Below are 21,659 nucleotides of genomic sequence, written 5' to 3'. Positions count from 1 at the left end.
ATTCAGCAGATGCCTTAATTTATAGGCTAAGGTTTTATGTTCCACTGATCTCACAATGCTTGAAAATTTAAGATGTTTGAATAATATAAATCATTTTAGTTATTTACTACCATATTGAAAATTAGAGAATTGAAGAGTTATCTCAAACAATTCAAATATTCCTTGTATAAGAAACTACTGATAACTTGTATTCTTTTGGTTTTATAATTTACAGGAAACTTGCAAATTTTTGACTCTTTATATACAATCTATGGTAAATCATTTGATTTAAGTTTTAATATTTTGTTTTTATAAGATTCTGAATGTTCTTTAAAATGTAGGGGAAAATATATGTTATATTTGTTGTTGGACGTGAATCGGGAATTTATGAAACGTGGGTAGAAGCTTCTGATCATGTTAATGGCTTTAAGGGCGCTATACACAAATCTTTCAAAACTAGAGAGGAGGCACAAAAAGCTTTTAAGGAATACTTCGAAAAAAGATCTGCGTCAACTTCCTTTGCATCTAGTCCAAATAAAATATCATGTGCAACTTCAAGTTCAAGGTCAAGTTCAGATTTGGAGAGAAAACTTTCAAAAACTGAAAAAATTATTAAGTTGAAAGATGCATTAAAAGAAATAGAGCATCAATTAGATTCTCTTATGATCAGTGATGATAATGATGATGATTAGGCATGTTGTTTGAAGTCGTTATATGACTTGAAGTTCAAACACTGATTTTAGTTTGAGTTGGTACAAGTGTTGTATCGAAATTAAAATGATGATTTAATCTAAATTGCTTTATCTACGTTGTTATAAGTAATGTGATTAAGTTGTGGATTTGCTTCATGGGATGTGCTTCAAAAACATATTACAACTGCACTAACATGGGATGTGCTCCAAAACCTTATTCAAAGAGAGGAGTTTTGATTCATGGATTTTGTTCCTATTTTTCGTGTAGTTTTGATAAGCTTACCTGCTCTTTCAGGGTGTCATGCAACATCACAAAAGCATAAACAAGTATTTCAATAAGAGAGGAGTTTTTGTAATGTTTCTTTTCAGAAGAAATCTACTCCGTCATTTAGTTTCAATACTCGCAAATACTCATAATCGCAACGTGAAGCAACTAAATGGAACCCTTAAAGCTCATGTGCATTCCAAGGATGAGGAATATGTGAACCATAGAACCCCATATCTTCCACAAACTAAAATTGTAACAGTCATTGCTTATACATGCAGGCGAACATTCTTACAATATAACATCATTGATCCCTGAACTAAAGCATGTCGATAAATTGAGTACTGATTCTTTAGACTACTTCAAGAGCTCCCAGCATATTATACTTTTCCAAGCATGTCGATAAATTTTTGCAATGATTCTTTGGACTAATTCAGGCGGACATTCTTACAATATAACATTATTGATCCCATCATTTCTTAAAATTGCCCAAGCAGAAACTTTTCAACCGTCATGTTTAAATCTACAAGAAGCTTACATGCATACATGGTCTGTAACAAAGCTACATATGAATGTTTGATAAAAACAAAGCTACATAGAGAAGCAGCAACTTTAGATTTAGGTGATTATCTTTGCAACTACTCCATGATGCAACATACATCGTCTTCTCGACCTTTAGAACAACTTCAAATTTAGGTGCTTGTCTTTGCAACTACTCCATGAGCATCTATAAGCACAACTAAAGCTAACATAAATGTAATAGCTAACAAATTAAAAATAAATTGTACAGGCATCTTCTATGGAACTAAGTAGACATAATTAACAAAAGTGAAAAAGAAACCTTCAATACGAATTTTCCTATATTGACCAAGCTTTAGAATTTGTTTAATATTATCCCATTGAATTATTTGCTAGTGCATATTGTTAGAACCTACAATAATAAAGACAATTATTATTTGTAATAATTGTCTTTAATCAATCAACCAGTAATTTTAAATTAAACTTTGATAGTCCTTGCCTGCTATTGATGCCAATTCTTCTTTGTATGGGTCATCATCGTTGTTATCATGATTATCCAAAGTTGATTTGTCAATCAGCACATTGTCATATTTATACAATTTAATAAAGGTAATTAATTTGTAAATAAAATTAACATACAAATAGAGAATTAATTGACACATACCCTTGTTATAAATTTGGACAATTGCGCTTATCATGTGACACACCTCAATGCCCACATTCATGACATAACCGAGACTTTGAGGTTGACTTCTCCTTTGATGATTTCAATCTCTTCTCGCATCCCTTTGTTCTTACTAAAGAAGGATTCATAATATTAGGGGACTCATCCATAGATTTCTTCCTTTGACCTCTATTGTCACATGTTCTACTAATGTTCATCTCTTGCATTTTACTGTAGATACAATCCAATTGTTCATCCAAGAAGTTTGTTCCCTCATCAGTTAAAGATGCATCATCAATTAATAATAAAGCTTTATAGGATAACCTTGAGTGCCTTGACATCAAAACCCTATCTGGATCATAATGAAATTTTGTACCCCCAAAGCATATATTGCTCCAACCTTTGCATCTCATGCCAATCGTTTGAGTATATATTTATCAGGCAAATGAAATACTTGGTTGATACGAAAAAAAAGCTAACATATGCCTGCATGGAATGCCATCAAACTCAAATTTCCTACAACTACAGAATATGTTGTCCCTCTGTTTGTCATGCATAAGCACCCTTGGTTTGGAGGAAGAACAACTTTGAAAATTCATCACATGGCAAACTACTGAGTCAACTTCCATAGATACTTGTTGCACATAATAACCATAACTCTCATTCATTTCACTTTGAAACTTCATCCTTTTTTTTTGTGTATAACTTAACCATTTGAGTTTCCATTGGCCAGTTTGTCTTAACCCTGGGATGCTCATTCAAATCAATATGATCTGCAACTAACTCATTGTGTCTTTGATGTCTCAGTGCCCTATTGAAATGGGTGATAAAGTCCATCAATGAATTTTTATTTAAGACATATCTCTTGAAAAATGCATGCGATCCTTCAGATCTTTGACTACTAGACATTCCAGCACAAAATACATGACTAAAATAAGCTGGCACCCACTTATGTCGCAATTCATACATCAAAGACAATCAATCATTGTTCTCCAAGTTAGCACACTTGATAACTTCTTCCCAAGAATTCTCAAATTCATCAGATGTTGTAGAATTTCTAATTACATTATTTATACTTTGGTAGTAGTCATGAAAAATCAAAGGATGCAATTTTTCTGGAAATTTGTTAAGTATATGCCACAAATAATATCGATGCACTGTTTGAGGGAAAACTTGGGCAATGACTTTTGTCATAGTAGGATCCTGATCAGTGATGATCACATTTGGTGCACCTTTAAGCATGACTTCTATAAACTTGATGAACATCCAAACAAAAGATTCAGTTTTCTCATCACTTAAAAAGCCACAACCAAAAATAATTGTTTTGTGATGATGATTAACTCCTACAAATGGTGCAAAAATCAATCCATATTTGTTGGTGCTATATGTTGTATCAAATACAACTACATCACCAAATATACTATATGTCGTTCTTGATACATGATCAGCCCAAAAACACCTACTGAATCTATTATCTGAATCAGTCTCATATTCAAAGAAAAAAGCTGAATTTTTCTCTTTCTCAGATACAAATAGCTCAATTAGTGTTTCAGCATCGTTACCCTTTTGTTGATCCCTTAACTCTTTTTCAAAATTTCTAATATCTCTTTCTGTGCAACCTACTTGCTCGGGCCCTCCATACTCTATCTCTAGTAATCACATTTGTTGACAAGTTGGCACATTAGCCTCTGAAAACCGTTCAGTCAATGCTTTTTTTGCTTCTGAAACATTGCGATGTGAGCGTAGCAAATGCACCTTTGAAGGTGTCGAGAGTGGATGGTTATGACCTTCTATAAAGTTAGTGACAACCCATGAATGTCCAGTTTGTTTCTTGACAAGTGAAATCTTTGACTTACAACCAGTTCTAACTTCGCCACGTGCTCTTTCCCTTGTCCGTTGATCACCTTTTGCTTGTTTATTCCATTGATCATCCGTATGCCCTTCTTTAAAGCATACAAATATTTTCCACACGACTTCATTTGTCATTTTATTTTTCTTGCTACTATTTATCCTGACACTAAATCCAGATCTATTGATGAGAATTCCATCCCATATTTTGGCTTTCGGGCATCTACAACTTGAGGAATGTATAACTGATCTTCACCGTAATTTTCATCCATTGCTAAAAATTTTCAGATTCAGATGAAATGAGACTTTGCATATCATCATCATTTAGCCAAAAAAAAACATTCTAAATCAAATATACATAAAAAAAATGCTGCCAGTAATCTAACACAGTATTATCATGTGGAACGGACAAGAAGAATGCATCTACTAAAGACTCATGGAAATTAAAATCGCAATGACATAACCAACATGATTTTTTTATAGATTACTTGTTGTCTTGAACATTTAACCGATAAAGCTCACGCACAAGATCCAACAGTTGTAATTTCATATTTTCCAACAGTAGTTAATTTCAAAAAATAAACAATGGAAAGTAGAAGAGGAACCAAACATTCTTACAAAGAGGGGTTATTAGATTGAGCAATTGTTCTAAATAAAGAATTGCTAGTCGTAACATGAGAATCCAAAATTCAGCACTGCACTGCTCAATCAAGTAACACAAAAGATCACCATACTCACCTTAGAATCTGACCAATCTAACTTATTTGCTAGTCGTAACTCCAAATAAAGAAGGTCATAAATTGTTTGAAGGCTTGCATTTGTATGCAGCCAGTATGAAAAAAACTATAAATAGTACAGATGACACAAGATGGGCAGCAACCCTATAGGAATGTGCAAGAGGAATTCATCATAACCAATGTGATTAAATCACCATAACCAATGTGATTAAAGACTTGTAGAAATAGAAATTGAGAATCACCATAACCAATGTGATTAAATCAGATAATACTTTAAGCCCTAAGATGGGAAGAGAGGAAAACTATAAACAAGCATTCTCACGGAGAGGGGTTGCGGCGAGAGGTCGACAACGAGAACAAAAGCTTCGTGGTGTGAGGTCGGTAGCGAGAACAATGGCGCAGAGAGATGGCGAGGGGCGCGAGGATCTGCCTAGTTTCGGCGGAACAACAGCGCAGGGGCAAGGACAGTTTCTCGTCGAAGGTTAGTCGAGAGAGATGGCGGCGAAGAGGATTTGGATGCTTCGGCGGAACCAAAGCGCAGATCCAGCGACGCGACGGTGAGGGGCAAGGACAGCTTCTCGTCGAAGGTTAGTCGAGAGAGATGGCGGCGAAGAACGATCTGGAAGCTTCGGCGGAACCACAATGCAGATCCAGCGTTGTGACGGCGAGGGGTAAGGACAACTTCTCGTCGAAAGTTAGTCGAGAGAGATGACGGCGAAGAAGGATCTGGAAGCCTTGGTAGAACTACAGCGCTGTGGATCTAGTTGCCCTAGGTTTTGCTCTAGTGGCGAAGAAGGAAATGTCTGCATGGAAAAAATGCATAAGGAAAGAAGAACGGACGCGGTCAACGAAGCAAAAGGGAACCGCGTCCACGTCGCGTTGTGCCAACGAAGCAGTCGCACACAGTCGAGCATCCTAAGTCACGCAGGATAGCGTTCTTGTATATATATATAACTCAAACGACGAGACAACAATGTAATTTGATTAATTCATTGAAAAATAATATCTCCAAAACTATTAATAAGTCTAATTATCATTTCTAATATTATAAAAAAAGATAAATAATATATATATAATACTATAACTGAATTCCTAAACTCTAAAGACAAAAATTTATTGGTATAATTGAGAATTAAAAAAAATAAATAAAAAAAGAGAAAAATCACTGTGTGCGATAAGTATGAGTGTCGCTCATGGCCGCCACTTAGGTTAAAATTATCGTGTGCGTGTGCGTATATATATATATATATATATATATATATATATATATATATATATATATATATATATATATATATATATATATACACACACATGATTTTGATATGATGTCCGATTCTCATGTCCTACTGTGTGTGGAGTGTCCGGAAATGATTTGAGTGCTCAGATGTTTATGAGAGGCGTGGACGGAGACACACACGGGGAGTCATGTATCACAACAACCCTATATATATACACACACAAGCACCATAACAACCCTATATATATATATACCTTGTCAATATAAATTTTTTAATAAATTATTTACAATTTTTTTAAAAAATATTGGAATATATCTTTTGGGATCATATCACATGCTGAGCAAATTAGACTAGCGCAACTCGCATAACCAATTTGCAGCACATAAGAAATTGGGAAGCAAGGTGTCTCAGTGTAATGAAGAAACATCAAGGGGCTTATCTCAAAATTACCATAATGTTCACTTTATTTCATAGAATTGTGAAACCTTCTTTTATCTCTCTTTTTAAAATATCTTCCATAACTTAACATTCATGAACACAGTTATTATTTCACCCCTGATGAATTAGGCATTAAAATCACAAAACAGTTGACAATTTCAAAGCTTTAAAGAGCATTATGAAAATAATAGAGACTCAGAGAATGAAAGAGAGATCCCTTTCATTATTATTTTTATATAGTATAGTTTTAGTATAATTTGTTACAATATCTTTGCATTTTCTTTATGAAATTAGTTAGTTTTATGATAATTACTATGTCTTTAACAATTTAATGTGTGTTATAATTTTACTATTGATCGATGACAATTTCATTGAATTGGAGTTGAAGTTTCGTTTGACTGTCTTGCAAAAAATACTCAAAAGAGTAAAAAGAGAGACATTGTCAACTCAACTACAACAGAGATTTTTAGTTAGACAAATTTTAAATTTAAAAATTATATGGGAAAAGATGATTCACTCTGGTTAAAAATTAATCATTGTGGCATCTTGTCAAAGTATACAAGTTCAATACTAAGCTACATTGCAATCCTCGATATCTTTGCCAATTATTTGAAAATGCAAAAATAAAATGAATCAAGCCAAAGTGAAGGACCAAACAGATAGCAATAAAGTAATTGAAAGGAGACCGGACCAAACCATTATCAAGTACCTCCTTCTCTGTTCCACGAGTCCTTTTGCAACAGGGTAGAGGTGTGCCAACACCCAGAAGCTGAAGGAAACACCGCCCAACAACTTGCTCCACTGTGGTATAGTGTTGTGTATGGTGCGGCTAATTCCGACCGCAATCGCAATCAAATTGGCCATCATGATGGTGATGGGCAGTATCATAAGACAGGTGTCGGAAAACTCACCGTCTTCGTCATCTTCTAACTCCCATGTGGGAGTGAAAGAGATCACAATACCGGCGATCAACTTCAGAAACATCTGGAGCACAGCACCGAAGTGGGCACTGGTTCCTCCGATCAGCCAGAACTGCTCATTTCGCCACCATTCTTCGAACGTGATGCCGGACCACATGGTCTCGAGAATTGAGAGCAGGCAGAGTGTGAGAGTGATGAGGAGAAGGTACGTGAGGAATGTCACATTGAGGGTTGGCACAATGAACTGCCCTGTGAACAGTGAGATCGCTGGTAAAAAGCAATAAACAACGAGGAAGATGGAGGTGAATGGGTAGATCCCGACGTTGAGGTATGCAACCCTCTGAAGAATCTTCATTCTTGAACTCGCAAGTAATGCATTGTTACGGGAGAAGAAGATCTCGACACAGCCTGTTGCCCATCGAAACATTTGATGGAGCCGTTCAGCTAAGTTACTTGGAGGTATCGCACGGAAGGCATCGGGTTTGGTTACACAATAGACAGACTTCCAACCTCTGTTATGCATCCTATAGCCAGTAACAGTATCTCCAATCACGGACCCATAAATCCATCCAACACGCTGACCCCACTCAGTCTCGTCTTCGTACCAGCATGAAATAACACTGAGAGCTTCAGCAACAGTGGATGCATCAACAAGTTCCCTTGGAGCAGAAGTGAGAATACCAGGCTGACGACGATACTTAACGGCAGGATGATCGGCAAGAGACCGACCTTGGAGCTCGACAACTGGAATAGAAGCAATGAGAAAGGACAAGTATCCAAATTTTGTCTCCTCGTATGTTCTGGCTGAGGAGTGGTTTTCGCAACCTATGTGATGGTCTTTGGGTCGAGGAGGATCAAAGCCATAAAGAGCAATTCGTCGGAAGAGGCAACCAGTACCAACACAAACTGGACCTTGGAGTCCATCAAGTGCTCTCATGTTGACATCAAAGAAGATTTTATTGTCGTTCGCATAACAGCCCCGATAACACTGAGGAAACTGAACATAGCAAAGCTGATCACCACCACGATCCATCATGAAGCACATACCTTCTCGAAGGGCCTGTGAGTTGTACACACAGTGGTCATAGTCCAAGCTGAGAATAAAAGGACCATTAGACATAATTGCAGAGGCACGGACAAGAGCATTCATAGCCCCAGCCTTTTCGTTGTGGTGATAATCTGGGTGCTTCTGACGGGAAACATAGACCAGCAAGGGTAGACGAGTATCAATGTTGGTAAAATCTAAAGGCGTATCCTCTTCATTATTGCCAAATAATGGTTCGTCACTCGGAGGCTTTAACATTATCTAAAACATAAACAGATTTTCACTGAGTTAATGTTTGATTTTTGGATTGTGTAGCGACTACAATTGCTTCACCAAAATAACAGATCTATATAAAATTCAGTCAAAACTTGAAATCTAGCTAGTAGAGGTGAGTAGCAATTATTAACAGAAACTAGAGTTTATGCTGCAGAGATCATCAACAAAATTTTATTGCTGCTGATCCTTAAGAAGAGCAAACTCAACATATGCACAAAAAAAGTTCGATCATAAGGAAACAGCAAATATAATTAAATTACCAGCTTATACATGAAGGCAACAAAGTAATACTGGTAATACCTGAATCACTCCAGCATGATCGTCCTCAGTATGCTCCGAAGAGGGGTTTATCCAAGTTCCAGGCCAGTGGGTGCCATTAGCCATCCATGTAGCTTTAGAAATTCGTTTTACTGGATCATCACCAGCAACCTCTATTCGCTGTTTCATTGTTTTGATTTCTTCCCGCAGCTGGTATGAATCAGATCGCTGGCTAATTAACTTACTCAAACCATTGATCCGAACCTTGAATTCATGATACTCTCTCTTTACCCGTCTCCGGTCGTTGACAAAATCTGTATGTACCCTGTTCTTGTATGAATACCTCTTCAAATTAAAGTAACTTTCTGGATTTCTAGGCTCAATACCATGTTTACGACAGAAAGGAACCCAAATATTGGCAAAACTAACAGCCTCAGCAATCGACTCAAAAGTTAGAAGTGAACCCCCATCATCAGAAACATAACAAGATAGTTTTTCAACAGGGTAATCAGCAGCGAGGATAGAAAGTATGGTGTTTGCTATTACAAATGAAGGTTTTTCCTTTGTATTGGATGTGGAAACAAACACATCGATGCCTGGGAGATCAGATTTTCCAGTGGGATTGTTAAATGTAGCAGTCTCAAACTTCTCCTTTAATACAACAAGGTCAGTGGCACGGTCTAAAGGGCACAACTTTGGCAACTGATCTAATAGCCAGGAGAATGTAAACCAGAACTCACAAACAGTAGATATTCCCCACAACCAAATTGCATCCTCATTTTTGTGTCTAATTCTCCAACCAAGAAATAGTCCAAGACAAACCATGCGGATGAAGACGAGGAAACTAAAAAACAAGAAAGTATAATCAATATTTCATACTAAAAAGAATAGTCTCAAATGCGAAGACCAAACATTTAGTGAATCTGATGAAATACACTAACATAAATAGAAGAGCCTTGGAGGATGTATTGCCCAATACACAAAAGACTTGCATAAAGATCATAGCAATGCTACATATAGATTTAGCACATCACTAATGCCAAAATCAAAGTAATCAATCTACACAAACAAGCATCCAACATATTTCAACTTGAGGCAACTTTTGAACATAATTCTAAGTCCATAATTGTAGATTTCAAGAATAGTTGATCACAATGTGTGCTGGAGAAATTGTACTTTGATTTACCTTCTACCAGGAAACATCTAGCTAACGAATACCATAATTTTGCTTTAAATTATGCCAATAATGATATTTAACTTACTAGGGAGGTACTAGAACAACCATCAATTCTTCAAGTTCAGAAAGAACCAACAAAAAGAAAATCACAAAGGTACATAAAAAGATAAGAAAGTTAGAATTATTACCGATAAAGTATCAATATTGCAATTGGGATCTTCAATTCTCGAGTAAGTGGCAGCAGCCATGGTTTGTGTATCCTTTTTATGGATTGGACATTTTCACCATCCACTGTAGTTTCTGTAGGCCAAATTACATTACCATAAGCATATGTCCCATTTGTCTCATAGAGACAACGACTACCATTCCAATTAGAAGTCAGACTCCTAGTCATCTTTTGTGATCGCGTCTATGCTCACTTACAGAGATCAAGATTCAGAATCTAGAAATGAAGACCTGCAACAACAAATAATTGACATTTATGTAACTATAACCATAAATTCTTCCAGATTAACAAAGATTTAGACATAAAAATCCAAACGTTAATGACAAACTTTACATTATGGCATATAGGAATACCAGAAATAACACGTTTGGAACAGGATTGAGAAAATGCGGAAGAGCAAAAGCCATCAACGAGCTAATCAAAAGCTCGAACTGTTCAAACAAAGAAGATAACCAACGCCCAGAATAATTTATAGAAACTCTGAGCAAAAATTCGATCTTTTAAATGAAATATAATTAGTCACGAATACAATAATAGAAATTTTGAACCAGAAAATCGGGTTTTAAAAGGAATTAATTAATTAAAAAGAATATATATCTAAATAAAACGGCGTTTACCAAATAACGCATTTGATTTGTAAAATTCTTTTAAAAAGCATACCATATTTATATATTTTTTAAAAGGTACATTTCTTTTTCTAATATATATATATATATATTCTTTAAAAAAATCCGTCACTGCCGGGTGATTGCGACGTAATTGCCTAGTCACCCTAGTCGCTCAACCTAGTTGCATGATTACCTAATCACCTATCGACTATCTGGTGTCACGATCTCCCAGCAACCTTAGCCAAGCAATCAAGCCCCATAGCCGCTGATAAGTGTTGAAGTATATAAGGGTTTTACCATATTTTTGTACTACATTCGATCCACTTTTACATGTATAATTCAAGACAACTTGATTCTATGCTTCATTTTTCATGTTTTATTATTCCTATATACTGTTCTAGTTTATTTTAGATGACAGAAGTGAAGATTGGAATGAAACAGGTGTAAAAAAGACCATGAAAAGGAGCCCTACCTAGCCACAGGCGGTCATGGCCAGCACCACGCCCCATGGCATTCTCTGCCGCCATGCCACGGGCTGTTGTGGCTAGCGCCACGGGCGGTCATGGCCAGTAGCAGGCTTTGCCGCCATGCCACGGGCGGTTGTGACTAGCGCCACGACCCATGGCAGGCTCTGTCACCATGCCACGGGTGCCCGTGGCTAGTGCCATGGACCGTGGCCACGGGATATGAGCGTGCAACGCCTCGCCACAGGCAGAGGTACCCAGTGGCACGACCCGTGGAGAGCAACCAATCCTAACGGCTATAAAAGGTTATTCATTCAATCAAATTAGGGGTCTCGATTTGGGGAGTCATCCAAGGACCCCAAGGCGGCGAAGAAGGAGTGTTTAAAGTCGTTATGAAGCCATTCATGTACCAGGGAGCTATCAGAAATATCTAGGAAAAGGATTCTTCAAACAATCTGAGCATTTCTTCCTCTTTTCTACTTTCTCTGATTTCTAAACTATTTGATTGAGATTAGTAAGCATGTTTGCTAGTTGTAACCCATCTTTATGGGGGTAATTTGTTGGGTTTTAGGATTAGGGAGTAATTTCCATGTGATGTGAATACTTTCCTTTGATCTATGCATGTTTTCTATCTTGTTTTTTATGATATGTTGGTGTTGAGATTCAATCAAAGTTCCATATTAGAAAGATTTAGAAAGGATCATGAGTTTAAAAGGATGTAAGATATCTTCATTGACATGAGACTTTTTGGGTGAAATCTAAGAATAAAGTCATGAGAGCTTAGGCCTAAAGTGGACAATACCATATATACCATTGTGAAAATGTATGAATATTCTTTGGGCACAACAAATGATATCAAAGCTAAAGAAGAACTTGAGTTAGCTAGACACATTAGATGATATTAGTTGTAGTTACAAATCAATGAGCGAAGTGATAAAAGTTAGCATGGGAGCTTTGACGGTAATTAAAGGACAAAAGTTAGTAGAGAATATCTATAAGTTGATAAGGACTACAGTTGTAGGTGGAGTCGCATCGGTGGAGTCTGAATCAAACAATACTATCAATTGACATATGTAGATAGGGAATATGGGTGAACATGGGAACTAGAACTCACAAGAGAGATTTGTTGAAATGTATCAAAATGCGCCAACTTAAATTTTATAAAACTAAGTCATATGGTAGCAAAAAATTAACCAAGTGGCGGTGATGAAAGAAAAAAATACCTCAACTTGATAAAGATGGTTTTGAAATTGAGCCAATAAGCTGAACTAATTACTAAAAAAATATTAACTGATCCAAATTGAAATAGTCATTATTCAATGTTGTTTTTCTTTTTTTTTTTAAAAAAAAGGATTCGGTTTCAATTTATTCTCTAAAACTTTGAATCAATCCTAAGGTCAAACTAATCTGATTTGTTAAGAAGTTGGCGGGTCATTGCTCCAATTATTGTTGTCATCCAAATGGAATGTCTAATTTCAATTTGTTTACTTTATTGTTTTAATGAAATGGCACATATATCAATACAATGGTTCATATTTATTTTGGATTCTTGTCCCCGGAGTCTTGGTGTCGCGGTAGGACGGGTAGGACATCTAGATTATCATCCAGATATTCATAGTTCGAACCCCAGTTACGACGTATTTACAGGAATTTTTCCTCCAAATGGGAAGTGTAATAAAAGAATGTTGGGCTTCTGGGCTGACCGTCATGTGCGCTTCTCGATTTATCCTGATAATCGGATGGAAACTTCCATAAGACCGGGATAAAAATTCCATATTTATTTGACCAATTTGATATGATATGCTTAATTTATCTAATTTTTCAATACGATTAGGTCATTATATATACTATATTGCTTGTGACATGTGACACTTCAATCCTTTAGATTTATTAATATCACTCAGTCAACCTGTAATTAATGTTTCATTTGCTTAAGATATAATCTCATACGCTTGGACTATTCAACTAGTCATATGTATAAATAGAGGTTATAGCCTACACGATTGATATAGTGAAAAATCCTACAAAGTTCTCCTCACTCATTGTTTTCTTTATTTTTAACTTGGTATCAGAGTGCTGCAAAGGGAAAACTCCCAGAATATGCTATAGTACATCTTCCCCTAGTTTCGGTTGCATCAATGTCTTCCTTTGGATGTATGTCAATCAAACTCAATCAAAGAAAACTACATACTTTGAAGGTCTCAAGTTTTGCCTGTATTAAAAGGGCATGGATTATTTCAATATGTAAGTGAAGATGCAACAATTCCTCCTAAAATAGTTTCTTCTACCAATGAAAATGGAGACTCTATCAGTCCTGCCAATCCTGATTATCTCGTCTGGGAGCAACAAGATCAGCATCTCCTTAGTTGGCTTCTCTCCACTCTTTCCGAAACCATCTTGGCACATGTTGTCGGGGTTTTGTGCACCTCATCACAGAGTCTTTGGCTCTCCCTAGAGAAAATGTTCTCCTCCCAATCGAAGGCACGAGTGATGCAACTCCGTCTGCAACTTCAAACTGCTAGAAAAGGAGAAACTTCCATCATCGATTACTAGCAACATATGAAGTCGATATCAAATAACCTTGCGGTTGCGGGTCAAAAAACTCCCGGAGCAAACCTCATCCTCTATATTCTCGGTGGCTTGAGCCCTGAGTATGAAATTTAATTGTGTCGATCACAACGAGGTCAGATATGGTGGGTGTTGATGATCTTATTGGGCTTCTGTTAACCCATGAATATCGTCTTGAACAACTCTACCAAACGGACTTCAATTCGACACCAACGGCCAACATCGCGATAGGCACCTCTAGCTGCATGCATCGACACCCCTTTTCTAGCTATGGCAAGACTTCCTCTTCTTTTTCTGGAACTGTCCAGAGTTTCTCTTCTATAGGAGGACCATCCGGTCTAGAAGTGGGACTTCTTCATATAGCCTAAGTAAGCCCTCTTCATACTTTGGCCCATCAAGGACCGTCAACCAAACATCTCATTCTCGCGATGGCTAGAATAATAAAGGATGATGCAACAGAAATTGACGGCCCAAATGTTGGTGCAACATCCCTCAGGTCAAGGTTGACCTGGTTGACCAAGCTTGAGTCTTGGTTTGGGTTTCGATGTTTGACAATGCAAGGTTGATTGAAGAAGAGTCAAGTAGGTCAAGGATGACCGGATACTTGACTGGGAAGTCCTAGTGAGTGAAGCTAGGCAGGAAGAAAATCCTGGTGAGTGAAGCCAGGTGAAAGACCTAGTGAGTGAAGCTAGGCAATTAGGAAGTCCTAATGAGTGAAGCTAGGCAGGAGAAAAATCCTGGTGAGTGAAGCTAGGTGAAAGATCTAGTGAGTGAAGCTAGGCATTTGGGAAAGTCCTGATGAGTGAAGCCAGGCAAGAGAAATCCAGATGGGTCAAGGTTGACCAGACATCTGGTGAGAGTCCAAGTAGGTCAAAGGGATTGACCGGATACTTGGCACGAGGAAGAAAAGTCCAAGTAGGTCTTAGGGAGTGACCGGATACTTGGCAAGAAGAGAAAAGTCCAAGTGGGTCAAAGGGATTGACCAGACACTTGGTGAGAGAGTCCTAGCTGGTCAAGGGTGACCGGATGCTAGGTCTTATGTACCAACAAGTCATGGTTGACTAGATGTTGGTTTAGGGGGCTTTGGGCTTGGTTTTGGGCAAAAACCAAGATCTGGATTGATCAGCTGATTGATCCAGCAGGTTTGGATTGATCCGTGGATTGATCCAGCAGGTTTGGATTGATCCGTGGATCGATCCAGCAGATCTGGATCGATCAGTGGATCGATCCAAAAGATCTGGATCGATCCACCGATCGATCCGGTGAGTCCCCGCGAACAGAACCCCTTTGGATCGATCGGTGGATCGATCCAGAGGTCCCAATCGATCAGTGGATCGATTGGGACGCTGCTGCTTCGCGCGATAAGCGCTGGATCGATCCGTGGATCGATCCAGAAGTTTTTCCAGAGCACAGAGGCGCTCTGGATCGATCCGTGGATCGATCCAAAGCCTCCCCGATCGATTGGGAGCATTCCAATCGATCGGGATTCGACCGTTAGCGTCGATTTAAGTCGCAAGCGTTCATTTCCTTCGGCATCTCTTCACCGATTCATTTCAGATCTTCACCAGCTCCTCCACAACTCTTCTCAAGCTCGAGATCGCCAGTTCTTGAAGGTTCTTGGAGGCTCTTCCAAGTCAAGAGGCGGATCAAAGCAAGAAGAAGAAACTAGGGTTAGGGTTTGTGCACTCATTGTAAGCTTGTAAGCTTGTATTTCTTTACTACCCTTTCTTCTTCTTGTATTGAGTCTTGTAGGGCTTCTCCGCCCTTGGTAGTTACCATAAAGGAGAGTTTCATTAGTGGAGGGTGCGTGCGTTGTGTGGATCCTTGGATTAGTCACCTCCCTTGGAGGTGGATACCAAGTAAAATCCAAGTGTTAGCATGTTTGTATTTGTTTCTTTGTATTTCCGCTGCGCATCCTTGAAGAAACAAGCAACGCCGAGCAACGAGCACGCGAAGAGCTATTCACCCCCCCCTCTAGCTACTTTTCGGTCCTAACAAGTGGTATCAGAGCGAGGCCGCTCTTCACCGGAATCATCGCCGGAAGGGTCAAGCATAACAAGAAGAGCTAGAGGGTGAAGAAGTTGAAGCAAAATTGTCAAAGTCAAAGAAATTCAAAAGCTCAACTTCTACAATAGAATTCCGAGATGGGCTCGGATTCGACACGAGGGTGGCTCCACCATACACTTCCACGAGCTTCGATTCTTGGAAATCAAGAATCGAAAATTTTCTTATGATGGAGATAGAGCAATGGTTTGCTCTTATGGAAGGCTTCAAGACTCCAACAAACTCAAAGGGCAAAGTTCTCAAGAGGAGCAAGTGGAGTCAAGAGCAAGTCCAAAGGTGCGAGGCAAATGACAAAGTGACCAAGCTTTTGGTCAATTTATTGCCAAGCACCATCCTTTGCAAAATTGGAGAATTTGAAGATGCCAAAGAGTTATGGAGCAAATTGGAAAAGGCTCATGAGATCCCCTCCACTGTACCTAACCAAGAAGAATCCAAAGAGGGTGACTCATTGGAGCAAGATCAAGAGGAGGACTCCGAAGTTGAGAGATGCTCAACTTCCGAAGAAGAGGAAATCCAAGAAGCTTCATTCTCAAGGGAGTGTAATCAAAAGAGCAAGGAAGGAGCATATTCCTTGTTTCATGTACAAGAGGATGAAGAAGAAGGTGAAGCCTCCACCTCTAGGATTGAGGGGGAGCAACTCTTGGTGACACCGAATCAAGAAGAAGGAGAATCATCCACATCCGGGTCAAGAGAAGAAGAGGATGAAGAAGCTTTCATCTTCACAAGTCAAGTCAAATCAAATGGAGAAGCTTCCACATCCGGAGCTAGTGTCATCCCTACACAAGAAGGTATAAATGTTTCAATTAAAAATAAAAATCATATAATATGTTTTGAGTGTAGGGAAAGTGGGCACTACAAGAGCAAGTGTCCCAACTTGGCCAAGAAGAAGGGTCAAGTGACACAAATGGGCAAGGAGAAGCCCAAGGAGACCACCCCGGGGACAAAGAAGAGCAAGGAGCACATTGTGTGCTTCTTGTGTCAACAAAAAGGGCATTACCGAAGTCAATGCCCCAAGGGGAAGAAGATGGTCAAGGCTCAAGGAGGCACTAGTCAAGGGGGAACTTCCAAGGTAAAGAAGAAGGTAATATTTATTGAGCCTACCCCTTTACGTTATGGTGAAAAGCGTGATAGTTCTAATTTTTATCATTTTAATGCAATTTACCATAAGAATAGAAAGCATGAGGGCATTAAGGAAAAGCATGTGGCCCTACATGCCAAGACTACCACACCTAAGGCTAGGAATGTAGGTAAAAATTTGGGCAAGAACTCTAAGGATAATAGATACAAGCCCAAGAATAAAAATGCTCATGGATCAAATGAAAAAATAAATACTAAGGACTTAGTGAGGGAAAATCAAGTCTTGAGGTCAAGGCTTGATAAATTAGAAAAGACCCTAAAAAGATTGGAAAATATCCTATTAGGGCAAAATGAGCAAAATCTAGGTTTAGGACAACAAGGGTCATCCAAGGGCCATAGAGGTTTGGGATACAAACCTAAAATCAAAAAGGATGCACCTACTTACCATAGAGTTCCATATAGCTATGGAACCAACCCTAAGTCTAGAGGTCAAATCAAGGATACAAGGGAAGTTATCCCTAGAAGTATCTTTGCAACGACAAACGTGACTAAGAGTTCTAAGAAGTCTAAGAAAGTCACAAACAAGGTTACAAGGGAAGCAATCCCTAGAGTTGACCTAGAAAAGGTGACCAAGGCTTCTAAGAAGCCAAACAAGGTCACTAGGAAGGTATCTAGGGAAGTTATCCCTAGTGAATACCTAGAGCATCCAAGGAGCACCAATAGGTTTTGGGTTCCTAGGAGCATCTTCTCTACCCCATAGATGGGTTAGAGAGTGTCAACTCTAAGAAGAAGGGTAGTTAACCCAACTTTGAAGAAATTGACACTCAAGGAACATTTTCAAGGTTATTATTAACCTTAGAAAATGAAATAGATTTATGATTTACTCTTTGAAAGAGTAAAATGTGCCAAATTTGAAAAGTTTTAGTTCTATTTTAAAATGGCACATATTGGAAAATCATAAGAACTACCAAGTTGAGATTTTGGTATGTTCCTAGGAAATTAAAAGCAATTTGAGCTTTAATTTAAAGTGCTAATCCTGTGGAAAAATGAAATATGCCAACACTTGAGGAATATGCTTAATTTCAATTGGCATAAATTAATTCAAGAGATTAAAGAAATGCTAAGTTGAGTTTTGGCATTTTTTTTGAGGAAATTGGGCAATGTAGGGTTTAAGTTTTAGGATTAGCTATGTGCTTAAGGATACTTAGATAGATAATCTAGGTATATTTTATTTATGCTAAATCTTGCCATGATTGTTTGCCCATTATATGCCATGACATCATGATTATTTTTGCATTCACATTTTATTATGAAAAATATTAAAAAAAAAATATCATGTCATGACATACATACATCATGTAGTTATAGGAAATTTTCTTTTGAAAATTATTTTGTTTTTGATGTATGCCATAACATTATCATGCACTATGTTTATTTTCTTAAAATTAAGGACAAAAGGCATTTATAAACAAGTGGAATTAACAATTAACATCCTTGGTGAATGTTTACCACTCAAAATGCCTAGATAGATATGCATGATCCCTAGATTAGGGCAAAACCAAAATTTATATCTCACAAAGACCTATAAGATGACTTGTATGTGTTTTAGTGCACATTAGATACAAGTGAGATGTAAGGATGATGAACAAAACTCAAAATGTTAAATTAGTGCATTCTTTTGAGTTTTAAGTTCATTAAAACACATAGTTATGTGTTTTCCCATCATTGGGAAAGCTAATGTACAAATCATGTGCATTAAGCCCAAGGAACATGGTGGGATATTGATTTTGAAAGTGTTTTAAAATGATTTTGGAAAACCTTGGTGAAGGCTATCTTTTGATAGTAATCATCATTGAATAGTTAGACACAAACTTGAAGAAAACACTAGAGTTTTTGCAAGTTTTCAAGTTTGTGTCAATCTTTGAAAATATGAAATATTTTCTTAGAAAACTATTTTTCCATGATAAAGTATGCTCTAAATAATGTCTACACGAAATTTCATGATTTTTGGATTTTTATAGAATTTTCTAGGGGTTTCTGAAGTTGGCTGAATTTGAAATTCAGCAACTATCAGAGCTCCGATCGATCCATGGATCGATTGGAGTGTCTGAATCGATCAGTGGATCGATTCAGAAGGCAATTCTAGCGAGCAGAAGCTCGCTGGATCGATCAGCCGATCGATCCAAGAAGACTGAATCGATCGGTGGATCGATTCAGCAGGGTTCTATCGATTGGAACCCAACTCCAATCGATCGAAGATGTTGATTTTGGCTGGGAAAGCTTATTTTCAGCATTTTAAACCTATTTTAGTCTAGGTAACCACTCCAAACCCCTGAAAATACATTTGTATACATAAAAAGGGTGTTTTCGTGTGGAAAACAAGGATGGATTGGTTAAGGAAGGCTAAGTTGAATTTTAGGTTGAGGTTTGTTTCAAAATTTTGAATATTTGAACCTCAAAACTTCTAAAATTGGGTTTCCTAAAGTTTTGAGGATTCCAAGTCATTGTTGGTGCAATGACAGAAGTTACCACCATGTCTTTAGGGGGAGGGACTCTTTAAAGACATGAAAATTATTTTTCATGAACCTTGGAAGGTGGTCAATCTTCCGTTAAGAACATGCTCAAGGTTGAGCGTTTGAACTTTAATGGGGAGTGGATATCCTCATTGTTCAAGTAGCTTCAAGTGGATAATGCTCAAGGATGGGCATTTGCCTACATTGGGGGAGAATGTAGGGTTAAGGTTAATGAAGGGTATGAGACCTTCATTATCGTGTTGATCACAACGAGTGAAGTTGTGAACAACGATGAGCAACTCTTCAGGGGGAGAGTTTTCAACAAGTGAATTTGTTGATATATGCCCAAAAATGGGGCATGGTTTGATGTGTGCCAATAGGGGGAGAATGAAAGGGAGTAAGTTAGGCTTTCATTACCTAGAGGGAGTTTGCCCTTTTAGGGGGAGAATGAAGAGCTTAATTTATGTATTCATTACCTAGTGGCATGAAGAAGGTTTAGGCTATGGGATTAGCCTAACTTACATGTGGTATTGTAAGTGATAGTGTTGGTATTGTCAAACATCAAAAAGGGGGAGCTTGTTGGTGCAACATCCCTTAGGTCAAGGTTGACCTTGTTGATCAAGTTTGAGTCTTGGTTTGGGTTTCGATGTTTGACAATGCAAGGTTGATTGAAGAAGAGTCAAGTAGGTCAAGGATGACCGGATACTTGACTGGGAAGTCCTAGTGAGTGAAGCTAGGCAGGAGGAAAATCCTGGTGAGTGAAGCCAGGTGAAAGACCTAGTGAGTGAAGCTAGGCAATTGGGAAGTCCTAGTAAGTGAAGCTAGGCAGGAGAAAAATCCTGGTGAGTGAAGCCAGGTGAAAGACCTAGTGAGTGAAGCTAGGCATTTGGGAAAGTCCTGGTGAGTGAAGCCAGGCAAGAGAAATCCAGATGGGTCAAGGTTGACCAGACATCTGGTGAGAGTCCAAGTAGGTCAAAGGAATTGACCGGATACTTGGCACGAGAAAGAAAAGTCCAAGTAGGTCTTAGGGAGTGACCGGATACTTGGCAAGAAGAGAAAAGTCTAAGTGGGTCAAAGGGATTGACCAGACACTTGGTGAGAGAGTCCTAGCTGGTCAAGGGTGACCGGATGCTAGGTCTTATGTACCAACAAGTCATGGTTGACTAGATGTTGGTTTAGGGGGCTTTGGGCTTGGTTTTGGGCAAAAACCAAGATCTGGATTGATCAGCCGATTGATCCAGCAGGTTTGGATTGATCCGTGGATTGATCCAGCAGGTTTGGATTGATCCGTGGATTGATCCAGCAGATCTGGATCGATCCAGAAGATCTGGATCGATCCACCGATCGATCCGGTGAGTCCCCGCGAACAGAACCCCTTTGGATCGATCGGTGGATCGATCCAGAGGTCCCAATCGATCAGTGGATCGATTGGGACGCTGCTGCTTCGCGCGATAAGCGCTGGATCGATCCGTGGATCGATCCAGAAGTTTTTCCAGAGCACAGAGGCGCTCTGGATCGATCCGTGGATCGATCCAAAGCCTCCCCGATCGATTGGGAGCATTCCAATCGATCGGGATTCGACCGTTAGCGTCGATTTAAGCCGCAGGCGTTCATTTCCTTCGGCATCTCTTCACCGATTCATTTCAGATCTTCACCAGCTCCTCCACAACTCTTCTCAAGCTCGAGATCGCCAGTTCTTGAAGGTTCTTGGAGGCTCTTCCAAGTCAAGAGGCAGATCAAAGCAAGAAGAAGAAACTAGGGTTAGGGTTTGTGCACTCATTGTAAGCTTGTAAGCTTGTATTTCTTTACTACCCTTTCTTCTTCTTGTATTGAGTCTTGTAGGGCTTCTCCGCCCTTGGTAGTTACCATAAAGGAGAGTTTCATTAGTGGAGGGTGCGTGCGTTGTGTGGATCCTTGGATTAGTCACCTCCCTTGGAGGTGGATACCAAGTAAAATCCAAGTGTTAGCGTGTTTGTATTTGTTTCTTTGTATTTCCGCTGCACATCCTTAAAGAAACAAGCAACGCCGAGCAATGATCACGCGAAGAGCTATTCACCCCCCCCCCCTCTAGCTACTTTTC

At 38.6% G+C, this 21,659-nt stretch overlaps 1 protein-coding gene across 1 annotated transcript; it reads right to left on the bottom strand.

Annotated features, from left to right (window-relative positions):
* Nucleotides 1-7,016: 7,016 nt before the first annotated feature.
* LOC122010916 (cellulose synthase-like protein D2) lies at nucleotides 7,017-11,153 on the bottom strand. Its single transcript, XM_042567383.1, has 5 exons — nucleotides 11,130-11,153; nucleotides 10,639-10,716; nucleotides 10,248-10,468; nucleotides 8,925-9,726; nucleotides 7,017-8,609 (listed from the first exon to the last, which is right to left on the bottom strand). The coding sequence occupies exons 1-5, from the start codon at nucleotides 11,151-11,153 to the stop codon at nucleotides 7,017-7,019; spliced, it is 2,718 nt and encodes a 905-aa protein (XP_042423317.1).
* Between the last annotated feature and the right edge of the window lie 10,506 nt (nucleotides 11,154-21,659).

Source organism: Zingiber officinale, chromosome 8A, assembly GCF_018446385.1.
Source record: "Zingiber officinale cultivar Zhangliang chromosome 8A, Zo_v1.1, whole genome shotgun sequence".
In the NCBI taxonomy this organism is placed as follows: Eukaryota; Viridiplantae; Streptophyta; class Magnoliopsida; order Zingiberales; family Zingiberaceae; genus Zingiber; species Zingiber officinale.
The sequence above is the reverse complement of the archived record's forward strand: the minus strand, read 5'-3'. Positions and strand labels throughout refer to the sequence as shown.